Source organism: Limulus polyphemus, unplaced genomic scaffold (assembly GCF_000517525.1).
Source record: "Limulus polyphemus unplaced genomic scaffold, Limulus_polyphemus-2.1.2 Scaffold1076, whole genome shotgun sequence".
NCBI classification, from domain to species: domain Eukaryota; kingdom Metazoa; phylum Arthropoda; class Merostomata; order Xiphosura; family Limulidae; genus Limulus; species Limulus polyphemus.
In genome coordinates this window covers 315,303-333,234 of record NW_013666686.1, presented here as the reverse complement: position 1 = coordinate 333,234, position 17,932 = coordinate 315,303, and the positions used below count along the sequence as shown (strand labels likewise).

The following is a 17,932-nucleotide window of genomic DNA, read 5'->3' as shown; positions in this document are numbered from 1 at the left end:
TGATATATGATAATAGCATCACTGGCCACTTAGTGGGTTCCACCATATATATATATATATACACAGTGATATATGATAATAGCATCACTGGCCACTTAGTGGGTTCCACCATCTCTAATATATATACACAGTGATATATGATAATAGCATCACTGGCCACTTAGTGGGTTCCACCATCTCTAATATATATATACACAGTGATATATGATAATAGCATCACTGGCCACTTAGTGGGTTCCACCATCTGTAATATATACACAGTGATATATGATAATAGCATCACTGGCCACTTAGTGGGTTACATCATCTATAACATATACAGTGATATATGATAATAGCATCACTGGCCACTTAGTGGGTTACATCATCTAAAACATATACACAGTGATATATGATAATAGCATCACTGGCCACTTAGTGGGTTACATCATCTATAACACATACAGTGATATATGATAATAGCATCACTGGTGAAGCAATTGAAGATTTTGAGGAATTTGTGCAAATACTTCGTGGTAATTTCCAAGTTTAAAGACATTTTTCTTGAGAGAGCAAAAACAAAATAAAATAAAGTAAAATGTAATACATGTGTAAATAAAAAATAGCATTGAGAAACAAAGTTGATAAATAGATGAAGTATAAGTAGCCTAGATCGCCAACTAGATGTTTTTAAAAATTCAAGTTAAAAATATGCTAGGACAAGAAAGCTAGAGAGTAGTGATATTGAGAATCATAAGTTACAAAGGAGTTATAAAAAATAAAGCCATTGTCTAGCAACAAAGTAGATGCACTAACACCAGTGATTGACAGTGATTAATTACTGACACCAACTCGTTAGTACTGTGGAGGCTACGAAAAAATTAATGTTAACATGCAAAAGCATTATTTGATGATATATTCCTTACACAATGCTAGTGTACTAGCATAAGTAAGAAGGCAACTGGCTAAATCACCATAACAGTAACCAATCACTTTAGAGTTTTGGTTATGGTTTTGGACTGGCCCAGGAAGTTGCACAGATCAACCAATAAGGTGTGAGAACTACTTGCAGGTAGTGCTGCATACTATTTGGGAATTCGTAGAAACATGAAGGAAAAAAAACTCATGTTTGAGGTAGAAAATCAGGTCTCCTAAGCCTCTCCTCACGAGTTCTATCAAGTACTCGGGAATCCCCAGCAGTTTATCCAAGAAAATGTTGAGAGTATCCAATCTGCAAAGTACACCTTGCCAACTAAGTAGTAAGTAGAATATTCTCACTCTTAAACTTCAATCAACATAGTTATAGTATGAAAGATTTATAATGTGTTAACTGAATCTTAGTAGAAAATTACACAAGATAAATAGAAGATTTTTGTTAATAATTGAAAAGTTATCTATATGCTTAATATTGTGATTGTGCATTGTGACATGTAGATAATTATAGGCTATTATATTACTAACTGAAAGACTTAGTCTCTTTATTCTAACTGTAAATTACCTCAAGTTATTGACTTATGATGTTCCACTTGCCACCACAATTCTAAACTAAATAAATTTGGTGTAATTGGCAGTATAATTGAAACTCCAACAATTAGCTTAGGGGCGCTGCCCATTACACTGGCCACTTAATGGGTTCTGTCATCTATAATATATATACACAGTGATATATAGAAAATAGCATCACTGGCTACTTAGTGGGTCCCATCATCTCAAATATATACACAATGATATATAATAATAGCAATGATAAAGCTGTAAAAAGAAAACAATAACAAAATAATTAATACTCATCTCACTAGTCTTTCTGGGAAGACTAGAAAATTTTGACTGGAGGAAAGGGAAACTACCATGTGATGTAGGTAATAGATACAAACATGTGAGGCATCATCCAAATCTCCACCTGCAAGATTTCATTCAATTGGCACTGAGAGACAATAGAAGATGCAAGATGAAAAACCTAATAGGAAGTTACCTGATAAAATTGACAGGCATCCTTTCCCACATAAAAATAAACAAATCACATGAGCTGATAAACCAAACTATTCAAAGTGGAAGATGAATTCTACGAAAAAGAAGGATCTCACAACAAAAACAGCACGGAAGAGGCCCTTAACAACCAGAGAGAAAGGAAAGAACACTGGCCAGGGAGTAGATAGAAAGTTGTAGACAAAGCTTCCCTGTAATCAGCATTCACAGAAATGGATAAACTGCTTTCAAAAACCCAGGTAAAAAAGGAAATGAGATGAAGAAGAGTAGGAAAACCTGAACGAGGGAGTAGCATATGGACTGGCAGCAGTAAAACATCCATCTATGTTGATAAAGTGTAAGAGTGAATGGCTCGCAAGAACAAGTAGAAAAATTGGTTATTATAGAAGAAAAGCCTGCCAGTCTTGCAATGGATCAGACAAATCCCATACATGAAGATGAAGGCATAACACCTCATGGTGAAAGATGGACATCCAGGGCTGACAAGAAATTTCCAAGGTGGAAGAGGCTCCCTGGATGTCAAGAGGCACAGGAGTGGAAACCAGGACTGAGCAAACCAAGGAAAATCACTGAGAAGTCAGCAAGGGGTGTCAAAAATAAAAGACAGATCCATTGCAAGAAATTGAAAAGCATAGGCATAAATAAATGGGTTGCACCAATACTGACTGAAAGCATCTACTGCCAGAACTGCAGAGTCTGGGATTATTGACCACAAAAGAGGAAGTTTTTGATAAGAGGAGTTGCAAAGTCATCAATGAGAGGTTTTCCAAAGTGGGAACAAATTCACTGAAACACCACAGAATGGAGAGACCACTGTGTGGAAAGGTTCAGGTTTAAACAAATCAGTCAATCCACCACCAGATTCAAAGCTTCGATGACACAACAGGCCAACTACCAAATGTGGTGGTTGTAGGCCCCAAAATAGAAAATCCAAGACTAGAAAGCAAAGGTCCTAAGATGGAATGCCTCCCTACTGGTTGATGCAAGACACAACAGTGGAGTTGTCATCCAAATAGATCATCACAAGATGACCATACAGATGAGAAAGAAGATGACTGTAAGCTCTGTAAGTAGCCAATAGTTCTAGGACATTGATATGAAAGGTCTGCTTCTCTAAAGATTATACCCCAAAAGGGAGGTAAGTGTACAAAACTGCCCCCTACCTGGAAAAAGAGGCATTGGTGAACGGATGTAGGTCCATGCGAGGAGAGGGGGAAGAGAGGTTGGCAGTGTCATGTGGGATAAATAGAGCTACCAGAACAGCAAGAGATCTATAGATGGAGGGAAGAGATAGCAGCAAATCTCTGGACATGTGCTATTGATTGGCCAGGTTCCCCTCAATGGATGCATATGGGCACATCCAAGAGGAACAAGTGAGTCTCCAAAAATGATAAAACCTATTAGTGCAGAAAGAGTAGAAAACATGAGAACTTTAGTAACCAGAAGCTCCAGGTTGCTAAAACATAAAGGAGATGTCTGAGCCTGCACTGCAAGAATTGAAAACAACTCCCAGGTAAACTAGATACTGGGTATGGGTCAAGGATGATTAGGAGAACTTGACCAGCCAACCCAAACAAAACATCTCCCAAAGAAGATCACCATTATGAAAATTTCCTGAGATGTGGCAAGAAACAGCCAGTTGTCTAGATACTAGTGGAAATGGAGATCTAAAGAATGCAAACACCATGTGAATGCTCTCATTACCTGATTGTAAATGTGCAGGGTCATAACTAACTCAAAGGGAAGGGCTTGGAACTAATCACACAAACCCGATTGGCAAATCAGAAACACTAACTTTGGTCATTCACATCCTGGGAGAGAATACCCACCTAAGATTGAGAAAACCATCTATCATGAACCACTAAACAACAAAAAAATTGATTCAAGAATGAGAGATCTATGACATGGTGTTAATCTCCCATTATTTGGAATGGCAAAAATGATAGAAGTAAAATCTAATGACACAAGTCCAATTTGACAGAAGTCCATTTATGACAAATCTTTGCTTTCTTCTATCCAGCTAGTTTTCTATGCAATGACCCAACCTATCTCCCATACCTACACAAATAATTTTTTTTAATAAGCCTTTTATGTAGCACCTTAGCAAATGCTTTCTGAAAATCCAGCTAAACTAAATCCACATTCATACCCTCATCTACATAAGTAGTAACTTCTTCAAAGAATATCAAAAGATTAGTAAGACAAGATTTTCCCCTAGTGAAACCATGCAGATTATCCAACAATAATTTAATCTTTATGACTTTGCAAAGCATCTTTTATCAGACTTTCATAAGCTTTTCACACCACTGATAAAAGACTAATTGGCCTATAATTACCTGGACAATGTTTATCACCTCCCTTGAAAAAGGGAGTGACCTTAGCCAACTTCCAATCATCTGGCACCTATCCACTATTCAAGGATTTAGAAAGATCAGAGTACATCTGGTTTCCATTGAAACTCCAGGAGTGTGTTCCTGAAGTGCAGTAACAGGACCTTTGAAGGTAGCAGAAATGTGGATCTTGGAATTCAACTTTATTTCTTCTTTTGGTTGTGTAAAGTAGTGGTAAGCTCAGTTGATAGTAAATATACTCTAGAACAAACAATAAGAGTGAAACAATAAGGATTAATTGACAGTTAAAGAACAAAAACAATGCATGTATCATACAATTCCAAAAAACACAAACTAATTTGAACACACCTGAAGACAAGCAATGCTGAGGAAAGAATGAGACTTTATTCAAATGCTAATACTCATGGAGATCATTGCACATGGAGGATGTGTCACCCTCCTAATGGTGGAGGGCTAGTCTAATGATGATTATATCATAGATTGATGAAATTCATGTAGAGCTGAGATCTTCCTTCCAGGCCTGTGGCATATGCACAAATTTTCAGGGCAGGCAATGGCTTTTTCTTGTGCAGAGGGGAGTAAATGTTTCTGAAGTGAAGTCCACAACTTCTAGCTAAAGTGAATTTGACACAATCTGTTCAACTTGAGTACAGCTACCATTGGAAATAGATAATGTACTCCTCCAAGCTGATAAACTAAGAAACTGGTTGAGGTCCAGACAGTTTCTGGCACACCTCAGTTTTCAGTCAGACTCATGTTTTGTTGATATACTCTAGAGTAAGTTTGTTAGTTTCCTCTTAAACTAAGGAAACAGACATAGATATCTAACTCTAAAGCTAAATGTAATTTTTTGGCCTTCCCTTGAATCAATCATCAAAGCTTGTTCTATGTTAAGTGTTTTGGTCACAAGTCTCATAAAGTAATTTTGTAACAAATATTTAAAGAAGCAATTTCTATGCTAATTATAAAATAGAACCTTATTAAACAAATTTTGAATTAAAATAATAACATAAAACATAAATAAAGGAAAATATTTTATAAATATCAACTAGACAAACATCTGAATTATACAACACAATACATATTATACAAGTTTAGATGTTTATTTTTAATATATACATATACTTTTTTTAAACAGGTGTTGTACTCAGAAACTGGATCCTCTCCTATATATGAAGCTTATTTGTCTTATGTTCAGAGAAAATATTGCATAACACAATTTGTTTGAAAGTGATTTTCATTTTATAAGTACCCTAAAAGAAGTTAAATGTATATACATATAAAAATCACAAATAAGCTCCATCCTTGGATGCAAATAATAAAACAATCAAATATTAAACTTTTCTGTTTTTTCTCTCCTTTATTTATTTCTTTGACTAGTTTTATGACTTCAAAGGTCACTCTTCAGAATGTAGTTTTACAGAGAATCTATATAATAATAAAAAATCAAATACTACTTTTCAACCAAACATAACCTAAATTAAATATGTTTTCCAAATGTACAAACATACAATACACTCCTTATATAAATTATGTATATTAAAATATGCTCAAAATAAATGAAATTAAAGCTTATCCACTATACTTTCCTTTCTTTATATTCATTTTTTTAACTATACTTTCTCTTGTTATTATAGAAATGATTTTTTTCCATAATCTTTCATAATTTAATACCTCTTGCTTTATTGTCCTTTTTATGATCTTAGTAATAGTTTTCACAGTTTCACAATTCCAACTGACTATAACACAGCTTTTTCTGCACTCTTCCTCTATCTATTTAAAGTGGCACAAAAATATTTACAAAATATTTTTTAAGAATAATCTTTTATACTTTACATTACATACCCAAAAAAGGAAAAACATGAAACTATGGTTCTTTCATAATTTTAAATTTTCTCAATATACATTCATTGAAATTGGTAGTTTCATTTTGAGTTTACTTACTTATTAATTATATTACAAGTTACAGCTTTTACAGTAAGTAAGATTTGTTTTTAGAACAGGTGCAATCATTCTCAAGTACACAAGTCTTAACGGTAAAGAACATTTTAGCATTTAAATCAACATTTAACAATCTAAGAAGGTATTTAAATTCTAGAATTGATTGTGGTTAGTAGTGCTTATTTATATAAATTTTTGTGCTACTTTAGATAGAGGTAAGAGTGCAGAAATAGTTCTGTACAGTCTGTTGGAATTGTGAAACTGTGAAAATTATTATTGAAAATCATAAAAAGAGACAATAAAGTAAGTAAGAGGTATTAAATTATGAAGGATTATGGAATAAATTACATTTCTATAATAACAAGAGAAATTATAGTTAGAATAAGATTTTAATCAAAAAGAATATACCTAAGTATAGTGGATAAGCTTTAACTAATTTCAATTACTTTTGAATTTTTTAATTACTGAAATCATACAAGGAGAGTATTATATGTTTGTACATTTGAAAAACATATGTATTTAATTTAGTTTTTTTTTTATCTAGGTCTTTTCACACATTGAATACTTGCATACATTTCAGATAGACATTCGCCTCTCTGCATCACAAAGAGCTATTACCTCATGTGCACTCCCATGTAAATTCCTGCACATCACATAAGCTTTAAACAAAGCTCCAACTCTACATATGTCAATGTGTATTGAACCAGCAAATGATGTAATTATCTAGCCCTCCACAAGCAGGAGGACAAAATCCTTCATAAGCAGTAATACCCTTGAACACTAATATTTGAACAAAGGTTCATTCTTGACAAGGCAAAATAAATGCACCAGAAGTGGGAAAAAAAGGGTGGGAGGTGATACACAGAGGTGAGTATCTATCTGAAATATATTTTCAGGTTTAAAAAAATGTTAACTTAAGAAATACTATTCACCTATTTTCACACAAAGAGCTAGAATCCCACACTGAAGATGATGGAGAGGCAGTGCAGAGAAAGAAAGTACAAAGAAGAGCTCATTTCTAAAAACAGCATCAAGAAGGAAAAGCCCATGGAATGTGACACCCATGAGACAGGGTGTAGCCTAATGGGACATCACTCTGTGGAGACTGCATCACTCTCATGATGGGAGTACTCTTCACCCAATGTTATTGTGATATTCATTATTACTAGAGAAGGTAGAGCAAAAGAAAGTGCCACAAGAAACTTCTGCATGATGCTAAAGTGTCACTAAGGTTGGTGGAATGAAAGATTGCTCAAATGACCACTATCTCATGTAGCCAGTTGAGCATAGGTGTAGTGTGGCTAAGGATAGAAGTCAGGCTGTTCCACATTGGAAAAATACATGAGATATCATCATAATAATCAGGTGCAGGGAGAAGCATCCCAGATCTATGTCCCAAGGTGAACCCAATACCCAAAAAGCTGGACTGAACCACCAGGAATGGCTTGGTTCATAACCTAATGAGGTGTCCTGTACTACACTACCAGGTAAAACCCAAGCGATTCTTCCCAAACAAAGGGGCTATCCAATGAGTCTATATCAATGAAATTGCACCACCCAATGAGAACACTCTGCATCAGCTTCCCCAGCAACTTGAGACTGGGGAAACAAGAGTTATCCTGTACTTCACTAGAAAAAACAGGGGAGAACACTGGAGAGGTGCTTGGATCATTGTTGTTAGACAATCATCTGGAATTAATACATTCCATACTTCTCTGTTTGATTCATATTTTGGGTAAGCATTCCCAATGATGTAACACTAGCCAGTTAGATGGTTCCATCACCTCCAAGATACATGTTTTTTGAGAAAGGTTGTTGTGAGACCTTAAAAAAGTAAAGCAATTAATCTCAGAGCCACTGTGAAGTGAAAAATTGCATGACAAAAGTCATGTTAGATGAAACCTCCCTGTGGTGTAAGCAGTGGGATACCAATATGTTGGAGGTTGTCCACATCCCCACTTGCAAAATCTTGTATAGTGGGATGTCATTCACTAATGAAAACAGAAGCTGCAAGATGAAAAACATAAGGAGAGGAGACAAGAAAAATAAGAAAAGAGTCATAACCAATACAAGAAGAATTGAGCCAGATGGGGGTGTACAAAATAACTAGACAAAGTGGAAAGATACAAGTTACTAAAGGAAGAGAAATCCCACAGAAAAATAAAAAAAGATGTTGGCAAGTGCCTTAAAAAAAAGACCAGTACAAACGAGATAATAATAAGAGAACATACAGAATAAATGAGACAATATGGGTCAAAATGACTGTACAGGGAAGAAGTGGAGTATAAATGGAGAAAACATCCAATCACCATCTTAAGCTATTCAAATTTTGGGTGGTCAGGGAAGAAGGTGAACCTGTCTTTCTGGTAAATAATGGAGGAGGCCAAGACAAATGTGAGTGAAGGCTCTTACAAGAGAGAAAGAAGAAGAAACATGTCCAAAGTATATAAAAGGAGACTGAACTACACAGAGCTGTACAGTCTGGGAATGGATACCAAATGCATGGAAGCCAGGAGTGATGATAGGATGTCCATAGTTGGAGCAAATCTAGTGAAAATAACAGAGAATGGAGAAACCACTCTGTGGGAAGGGTCCAAGCCTAGGTGAGATAGTCACTCCACTACCAGGGCTCTAAGATTTCAAGATATGAAAGATCAACAACTGAAAGTGAGCCACAAAGAGAAAGTCCAGAGCTAAGAAATCAGAGGTCAGGGAAAGGAAGAAACAATGGTGTCTAAATGGATCATGATAAAAAGAACAGAAATGAAACAGAAGATGATGACAAACTTGTGGAGTAGCCACCAACTCAAGAATGTAAAGACAGAGAAACCTCATTCCTGGAGACCAGATGCTAGAAATGGAACAAACTACATTGTGCACAAAGTCAGTAATATCAGTTATCATTGGTATCTCTAGTCACCGTTACAGTATTAGATAACTTGTGTAAAGGAGTATTAACAACCGTGGGAGATGTCAGAAATGTGGGAATGTGGTTGCATAATCCACTTTATTCATATTGTGGTAGCTCTTTTTTTTAAATATGTAGAAAATGGGAATTTCTTTTAGTGAGCCAGGCATGGCAATAGTAAATAGGCCTAATTACAACCTCGAGGAGTACTGGATGAAACCCATATGTTGGATCAAACAATACCAACAGACAATGGGGCATGTATACCAACAGTACCAAGGTTGATTAACAGTAAATCAAATTAAAGATGATTCAAATGAAAGTTTAGATAAGATTAAAATTTAGCATTGCTCTTTCATAAAACAAGAAAATTAAGGAAAGACTACGAAATGATAGTAATGAAAGATTAAAAGAATAAGTACAAAAATTCAGGTAAATCTTAGGAAAAATCAAATTGAAGATAACAGTGAATAGGAAAGGAATAAGCCTATGTTCAAATGCTAGTGCTCATGGCTCAGTATGGGCTCATGTCTGCAAATGGAAGATGTGTTGCTCTCCTAATGATGAAGGGCTATAGTATAATGATGATTGCATAATAAGTTGGCACAATACACAATGACATGTTAAGGATGGGAGCTTTGTTCAAGGTTTTTGGCATACACAGGAATTTACACAGCAGTGCATGAGATTCTAGCTCTTTGTGGTGAAGAGGCGAGTAACATTTTTCAATATTACAATACTCAAGGGCTTTAATTTCCCAATTTTGAGTTAAATTTATTTTAGTCTGCTGTATGACATCTTTTTATATAAAAATTTTTGCAAAATATTCAAATTTATTCAATTTTTGGTTTCCAAATCTGCCTAAAATAGTAGTAGGACAAGTACATTACTGAAGCTCATTTTCTTGCTCAGGTACTTACCCACTATCTCCAAGGATAATCACTTTCAGGAGAACTTTTTTTCTGGATGACATACCTTTCCAAAAGAGGAATTCAAAGATTTTGTATCTCTGGTTTTTAAATACTTGTTGAAATACAAAAATAAATTTGATCATTAAATATATTTCATGAGAACATGCTAGTTATTTGTTACTTAACACTTATGTCCAGAACTACAGTGACTTGTATTATGAAAAATGTGACACATTTATAGGATTACATAATCTATAACACTTTTGTCTCTCCAAGTTTGTAAAAATCACTGAATACTTAAATCCATATCTAAAACATCTAGAAAACAACCAGTGAAAGATGAAAACTTGCAAGTTTACATTATTATTTTTACAGTATAATAATACTATCAAAGAAATAGTGGCTAAGGTAAGCTTAATCTTTCACCTATGTATAATCATTATTATTTATAATGTAATTAATAGCTTTTAAAGTTCAAACTGCTATTAATTTTTTCCAACCATATTTTAACAAAACATTTTCACTTTCAAAACAAATCTGTAACTATCCATTGTAGTTTTACTTAACTTCAACATTTTTATCCGTGTATTCTGTTTCAACACGACATTATTCAGAAGTCCCGTTAAACAAAGGTTTATCTTATTCATTTGTTGTTTGAAGTGTTTCAACTTTCGAGTGTTCAAAGTTTATTGTAATATGGACAGTTTAAGTGGTATATGACGTTGAAATTTTAATCTACTATTCATGTGATTAAGTATGGGCTCAACGTGGTGTTCCCTTACATTGTGATAAAATGTTTTCTTATATGTTCTTTACATTTCATCATTTCACATATCAACCAATGTAAAAAAGTGAGCCATGTCTCTAAAATTCTACTTCTATGATGTAAATTCAATAATCTAAGCAGCCAAATTACAATCTGTTTGGGTCACTACAATTGTGTCTAATACATATTTTGTGTCAATTAATATATGTGTATGCTAACAACACTATCATTGTTTAGATAATTAGTGGTATTAAAATCAGTATTATTTAACACAAAACAATGTCACTGTCAATATTTCCAAAATATGGCATTACATAATGAAAACAAAGTTCTTGGTTAGCTATTTTCATTTGCAAATGAATCAGTTATGCATTTCAAAACAAGTCAATAAAATATTTAAATATATGATGAGATTGGCAAAAATATTCAAACATTTTTCAGATGAGTTACACAACTCACTTTAATGACTTGGAAACTTTTTATCAGAGAGACTATCCTATTGCAGCTGTCATCAAGTTTAAGAGTTGGCATTGATAAATAATAATAAATGATAAAGCTGTTCTGGTTCCACCAATATGTTACCTGCATTCACCCCCAAACATTAATCCCTTGCTTCATCATGCATAAGAAAATATTCCAAGAAATCAAAATATATGTAACCACTGAATGATCATGATTTAAGGAATAAAATAAAAAATAACTGTTGTTCATAAATCACTTCACCTTCCACAAACAAAACATAAAAAAAAATTGAAGGTTTCCAAGACAATAAAAATTATCAAACCAATTAATGCAATATTTGTCTTTGTGGATTTTCTTGACTGAGAACTTGAAAAGCTAAAGATAGACAAGTTAGTGAATTGAAACACAGTGGGTGAATCTACAAACGACATCAGCTGTAAGCCTTATCTATAAATTGGAGATTACAGCAATTGTCACACCTGTTAATCTAGAGTTTAACAAAATTAATTCTAATGTCAACAGATTGCATGCAAGTTTGCTGTTATAAAACTGAATCAATGACCACAAAAACTGTTCAAAATAAAACAACTTAGTAAAATTGTGTGCCAAAAGCAAAAATGTTTAAAACTTTACAAATTACTGCTAAGTAACTTAACCAAATTTATTTTAAGTTCTTTACATTGAATTTTGTAAGAGAGAAAAAATTTAAAATTACTGAATATGTAGACCCGACCAGTAGCAAATGGTAAAATAACAAGATGAATAATTTTATGGTTAGTATGGGAAAAAAGACTATAAACTTCTTTCAGTCATGTGCTATCTTTAGGATGAAGTTAACATACCAGCAACAACTACATGAATAAAGAATAAAAGTAAAGGGTGTATATTACAATATATATTAAAATTATTTGGTATATAATACATAATGGGATTCTTCACCAATAAATACTTTCACAACAATGCTGTTTATTGCTTAGTGGTTTATGCCCGAGTGATTGTTTTTTATTTTGATGATATAAAGTAATGTTATATCATTATCATAATTTGTGGTCTTTTTCAGTGACACAACTGTATTATTATGCATGAATGACTGTATGAATGTCACAACTTCCTTCTTCAAAAATGGTGACTCCCTGAAAGAAGGTGAAAGTCCTGGGAAACTATAGAAGTTTGTAGAAAACAGTTTATTTCATGTATTTATTACTTTTTGGTTTGAAATTTTATCATTACTGATATCTAAAGGCTTTATAAGTTATCAACTACACAAAGAATAAGTCATCATGCTAACCAATTATTGGTTAGCATGGTAATAACTACAGGGAGACATCAAAATGGATTGACAAGTATGTAATTATTTTGTGTGACATTAACTGATGTAATTTATACTAACAAGTTATTGATTATATCAATTAACTGAGTTAATCACACATCTCTCCCAACTTATGGAATGAGTTGACATGGCAGTAGTGAAGGGCAGTTCTTTACATGAGAATAAGAGTGGAATCAGTGAATTCGTAAGTTGAGGACGAGTTTAAATTTTTAACTTTCTCAATGGTGAGAGTGCAAGAATAGCCTTCAAGAACTAAATGGTCTCTTGTTGTTACATTATGTTACAGTAGCAATGTATTTCATTAGTAGAATTGGGTGAATTAACAGCTTAATCACTATAATCGATTACCTATGATAAGTAATCACCATGATTTGTGTTTAGTAAACTGATCAATTAATGTCAGTCACAGAAATGATCGACTAATCAAATCAGTGTTTCTGATTATTACTGCTCTTGATTATTCCAACAACTGATTAATCAAAATTACATCGATTGTCACAAAAATAATCAACTAATCAAAATCAGTGTTTCTGATTATTACTGCTCTTGATTATTCCAACAACTGATTAATCAAAATTACATCGATTGTCACAAAAATAATAACTAATAAAATTAGGGTTTCCGATTATTTACGGTTTGATTATTCCAAATACACAAGTAATGGAAATATTGCCATTAAATATTTGTTGTTAAGAACAAAACTAATAATTTGAGTAGGGGGTTGCCTTATGATCTGAGGATCTCAGGTTTGATTCCTCAGTGTTACTAAACTTGCTTCCCCTCTCTTTGATATTCCAAAGCTACTAAGGCTATCTGCCACTAATAGTAATTTTGAACTGCTGGCTAGAATGAAGGCAAATGGCCGGCAACACACCAACTATCTGGCTACTTAAGCATTAAAGTGTAAATTTACTATTTTTAAAATGTTATTTTTCTAAGTTATAAATAGGTAACTGTATTCTTTAGTGTTGTATAAGCAAGTATAGATCTAGTGGAGAGGTCCAAGGAATCCAGTCCCCCCCCCCCCATCCATTTTTCTGTTCAGAAATTAATAAACATACTTTACAAGAAAGTACAAATCTAGGCAATTCCAAGGGGAGCCAAACCTTCCTCCACCTCTTTTTTTTTTTTTCAGAAGTTAGTAACTATTATTTGACATTGTATAAACAGGCATGGATCTAGGGACAAGTTTCAAGGAGGTCAAACCTCTCCACCTATTTTTTTTAAAGAAATTAATAATTGGTATCTATTGGATTTATGTATGATAAGAATGTTGAAATAGCACTGAGAAACCATTACCCTCGTACAGTTGAACTATGGAAAGCAAGCAGGAAGTCAGTGTGTTTTTAATATGACAACATTATGACAGAGCCTTCTGCATTAGAAACTATACTGCAGGACTATTAAAATGCATAGCCATCAGATAGAGAATGACTGTACAGAGAGGCTTGGATTATAATGATGCTTTGACCTTCTCTACCGAATCACAGGTGAAGTCGTTCGCATCTCAATTGAAAGCTTAACATAAAAAGATGATAGCAGAAGCATAATAGGTTGGCAATTGCTTAACTAATGATGCTAAGAATGTGGCTTTATTAATATATACCAAATTAGTCCCAGTGGGTAAACCTTAGTACTAGCTACTATGGAGACTATCGTTAAAAACTTATCAATTAACAAACAAAAACTTGTCTGTCTCAAAAACATACAGCCAAAGCCACACTCTTTGGGAGTTTCCGGATTTAACTTACTTTTAATATTCAACAAATTGTAGTGTAAAGACACCCCTTGGCTCCTGAGGGATGTGTTAATAAAATGTTCCAAAACAATGTACTGGGCAAAAGGTCTCGTCAGGAGTGATACACAGAAAATTATAGCTGAAGTGGCATCATATACTTCTCTAAACATATATTGGACTAGTAAAAAATAAGATTTAAATTATCAGTCTTCTTGTGATGTTATATCATATACTACATACAGAAGATCAATTTAAAATGCTGAGAATTTTACTTTCTTTTATGAAGTTTTAGTGACTATTCTTCTTTTCTTAAAATGACCTCTGAAACACACTTCTTTCAGTTTGGATTGGCACAGGGATTCTAAAATTATTTCAAAAGTACTAGGTCTATTATTATTATTATTATTAATATAATTAATATTTTTTATTGCTTTAGCTTTGTTGTGTTTTCAACTGTTTACTAGTTCCCGTTTCTACTACCGCTTAGGGTGTGAGGTAGCCAATACTATTTTTATTTCATTATGGTTTTGTTTACCATTCATTTAACATTCCTTCTATCATTTAATTTAACTATGAATTTTGAGTTACATTAAAGTGCTAACTCATCTTCTAGCTGATCATTAATTTTGAGTAAGTTTGTATGTATTATAAGACTAACACCAGTTTCCCCTAGCAATGATGCACAGATATTTTTAATGTTGCAAAAGATTAAGTAAATTTGTGGTCGCGAGATATAATCTCATAGTCTAGCAACTGAATAGAAACTCTGCCATGAGCTTCAACAAGTTAGTTCATGAGATATAAATGAAAAGTATTATTGCAGAATATTACTCAATGTTTTTAGTGCTTTTGTAGTTGTTTAAATACAGAATACTGTTACTTTGGGACTAGTTTTTTCTTTATTCTTCTAGTTCTTTTCCCAATTCCTATATTTAATGAAATAATTATTAACATTGATATTTATGTTGTATTGTTCATTAATGTTAGTATCAATTTTTGGCCAGGAACATTTATTTGCTGTGTTTCAATAAGTTGTTAACTTTGTATTTCAACTGTTTGAAAGTTTCATTTTGGATTTCTGTGGTTATCAAAGTAAAATAAATTCGTTTTTTGTGTTTCAACTCTGGTCATAGCAGCTGTTTGTATTTTAGACCATTTCAAAGTTTGCAAGCTTTCTCTTGACTTTGATTATCCATGATTTACCTATAAACCTTTCTGACTTATTTGTGCTGAGTTTTATTTAACAATTCAGTCCAGGTCTAACTAAATTTTAACCAGGAGTGTAAAAAGTACTAAAATATGTTACACAAGTTCAAGTAAAAGTAGTTTGTCAAAAAGTTACTCAACTACAAGTAAAAGTATCCATCCTGAAATTTACTTAAGTTTGAGTAAAAAAAAAAAGTGTCTACTGAATAAGTACACAAGTAACAGAAGTAAAAAGTACACTCATCTGCAGTTCTCTCAAACCCTACATGTACGTTGCTGGCCATGAGGTCTAGAAACAAAACATTGTATGGAAAAGATTTACCAAACTATGTAAATACCAGTAAATAGCAGTGACGTAACAATTGTCATTCTTTTAGATACTTAAAACACATTTGTTGTATATAATTGATTACTATGGTATTAACAGCTACACTTAGGGTTTCAGCCAACTCATGCAGGCAACTGTGCATGAACTTATTACAACAGTAATGTCAATAATGAATATTGCACAAGTCTTATCGTTTCAGAATAAACTACATAAGAAATTAAACAAACAAGTATATGGATTCTACCAACTATATTATGCACAAAATTTCTTATTCAATTTTAGAAGCAAGTGGTTTTCAAAGTTGGCACAGTCAAGCTTTGCATGCAGAGGACTGAACATCTGACCAGCACAACTGAAGAGATGCTCGCAGGCAGCAGAGGCAGGGAGTGGTGTTTTCAAATGTATGGCTATATCAGGTAGGCTGGGGAAAGACTTTAAAATCTCCATGCTATTAATAAAGTATGCCTATAGGTCCCTCTTCCCAAAGCTATGCTGTGGCTTAAGAGTTCCCACGCAAACCTTGCATTTTGGCTGCTTGCCATAAATTTGAGTTTTGAGAATAGTAACAAAATGTATAAAACGAAAGATAGTGGAGTAAAAGTGCAAGAAATTCTCCTAAAAATTACCTAAGATAGAGTAAAAGCATTTTTAAAATATAAATACTTTTTAAAAAGTAGACACTGAAAAAAGTTACTCAAGTAGTTACTTTGTTACCTTCATACCCCTGAATTTTTAGTATTTTATTTTTAGTACTAATCACCTGTAAGCCGTGCACAGATGGAAATCCTATCCTTTCTAACTGACTATTAGTGTTATCACTTGTTTTTTCACTGCTTTAGCATCATATGACAATGTTGTTTCAGTTTCAATGAACCATGATATACATGTACTCAACTTCCACTAGTACTAGAACTAGTACAACAGAAAATGAATTTGAAGTCTCATTTCCAAAATTTTATGCTTGGGCTTTCAATGAATCATGCCTATTATGGAAGTAGATGTCATTGTTGTTGATGTAAATATAACGATACATGATGCGAGTTAATACACGACATTAGCCTGATTATGCTTATACTAATTTATTATTATACTATAGACTGTAGTATAGTGTATCAGTATCATAGACATTTTTGAAACTCAGTAGTTATAGTAATACTAATGGTGATATATTATAATTTATATACTACATAGTATGTGTAAAAACAATACAAAAAACGCAGAAAATATAAATCACATTAAAGATCGCAGAATAATCTTACTTTATTTCCTTATTTTTGTAAATACTTACCTAATAATTAACCTTATTATTTCAACAACTGCAAACCTCGTGTCCTTTTAGTTTACTGTTTTACTTTTAGTTAAATCCAATTATTTTAGTTGATGACAAACTGGGAAATATATAGTCACAAGATGTATGACGTCTCTCTGTAGTAACTTCACGCCAGAGATCGCTATTTAGCAATCTTGCATTGGTAATAAAACTGTGATAACACAAATGTAATAATTTATGTTTATTTCCATTTTCTTAGTTTTGTATATCAACATTAATAAAACGTTCAAGATATGTTGTACTTAACAGAAATGTGATTTTTGTGTGCAATTACAAAACTAATTGTATAACAATGTGCACATGAATCAAAGTTATAATTACAACAGATGATAAGAAAGGTTCACGAACTTTATAAATTCAAAGAGATGATCAAAAATGAACTTATTAAAGTAACTGAATATAATGTTCCATCTCCAAATAACACAGAAACCATTAGTTATAAAAATCTTTATCACAATACGTTACAAGGCTTAGATTTCGAGGAATGTATAATGAAACTAGTTTATTCAATCGGTAGTTGTTTAGTCATGTGACTTGGGAGGATCAGGTATACCTGGACCTCAACTTCCCTCGTTAACTATTAATTTGGTTCTTGAGTGTTGGATGAACCCCACACTAATTCTTCAGTATAATACAGTCTGGTAGCTAGGAAAACCCGTATTACTGCATGCGTCATTCGCACGCTCGAGTGACCCT

The 17,932-nt window shown here is 33.2% G+C and overlaps 1 protein-coding gene across 4 annotated transcripts in view; it reads right to left on the bottom strand.

The window, feature by feature from the left end:
• Nucleotides 1–17,333, bottom strand: part of LOC106462024 (ras-related protein rab7-like) — a 34,913-nt gene extending 17,580 nt beyond the window's left edge. For 2 of the 4 annotated variants that reach the window (XM_022389137.1, XM_022389136.1), the window contains exons 1-2: nucleotides 17,195–17,323; nucleotides 10,086–10,140 (exon numbers count right to left, since the gene is read on the bottom strand). Coding sequence is in view for 1 of the 4 variants with exons in the window: in XM_013921895.2 (XP_013777349.1) it covers nucleotides 10,086–10,138 (53 nt within the window). In the remaining 3 variants the exon portion in view is untranslated. Of the gene's footprint in view, nucleotides 1–4,301; nucleotides 4,557–10,085; nucleotides 10,141–17,194 lie in introns of all 4 variants that reach the window. The other 2 variants (XM_022389135.1, XM_013921895.2) reach the window with 2 other exon arrangements.
• Between the last annotated feature and the right edge of the window lie 599 nt (nucleotides 17,334–17,932).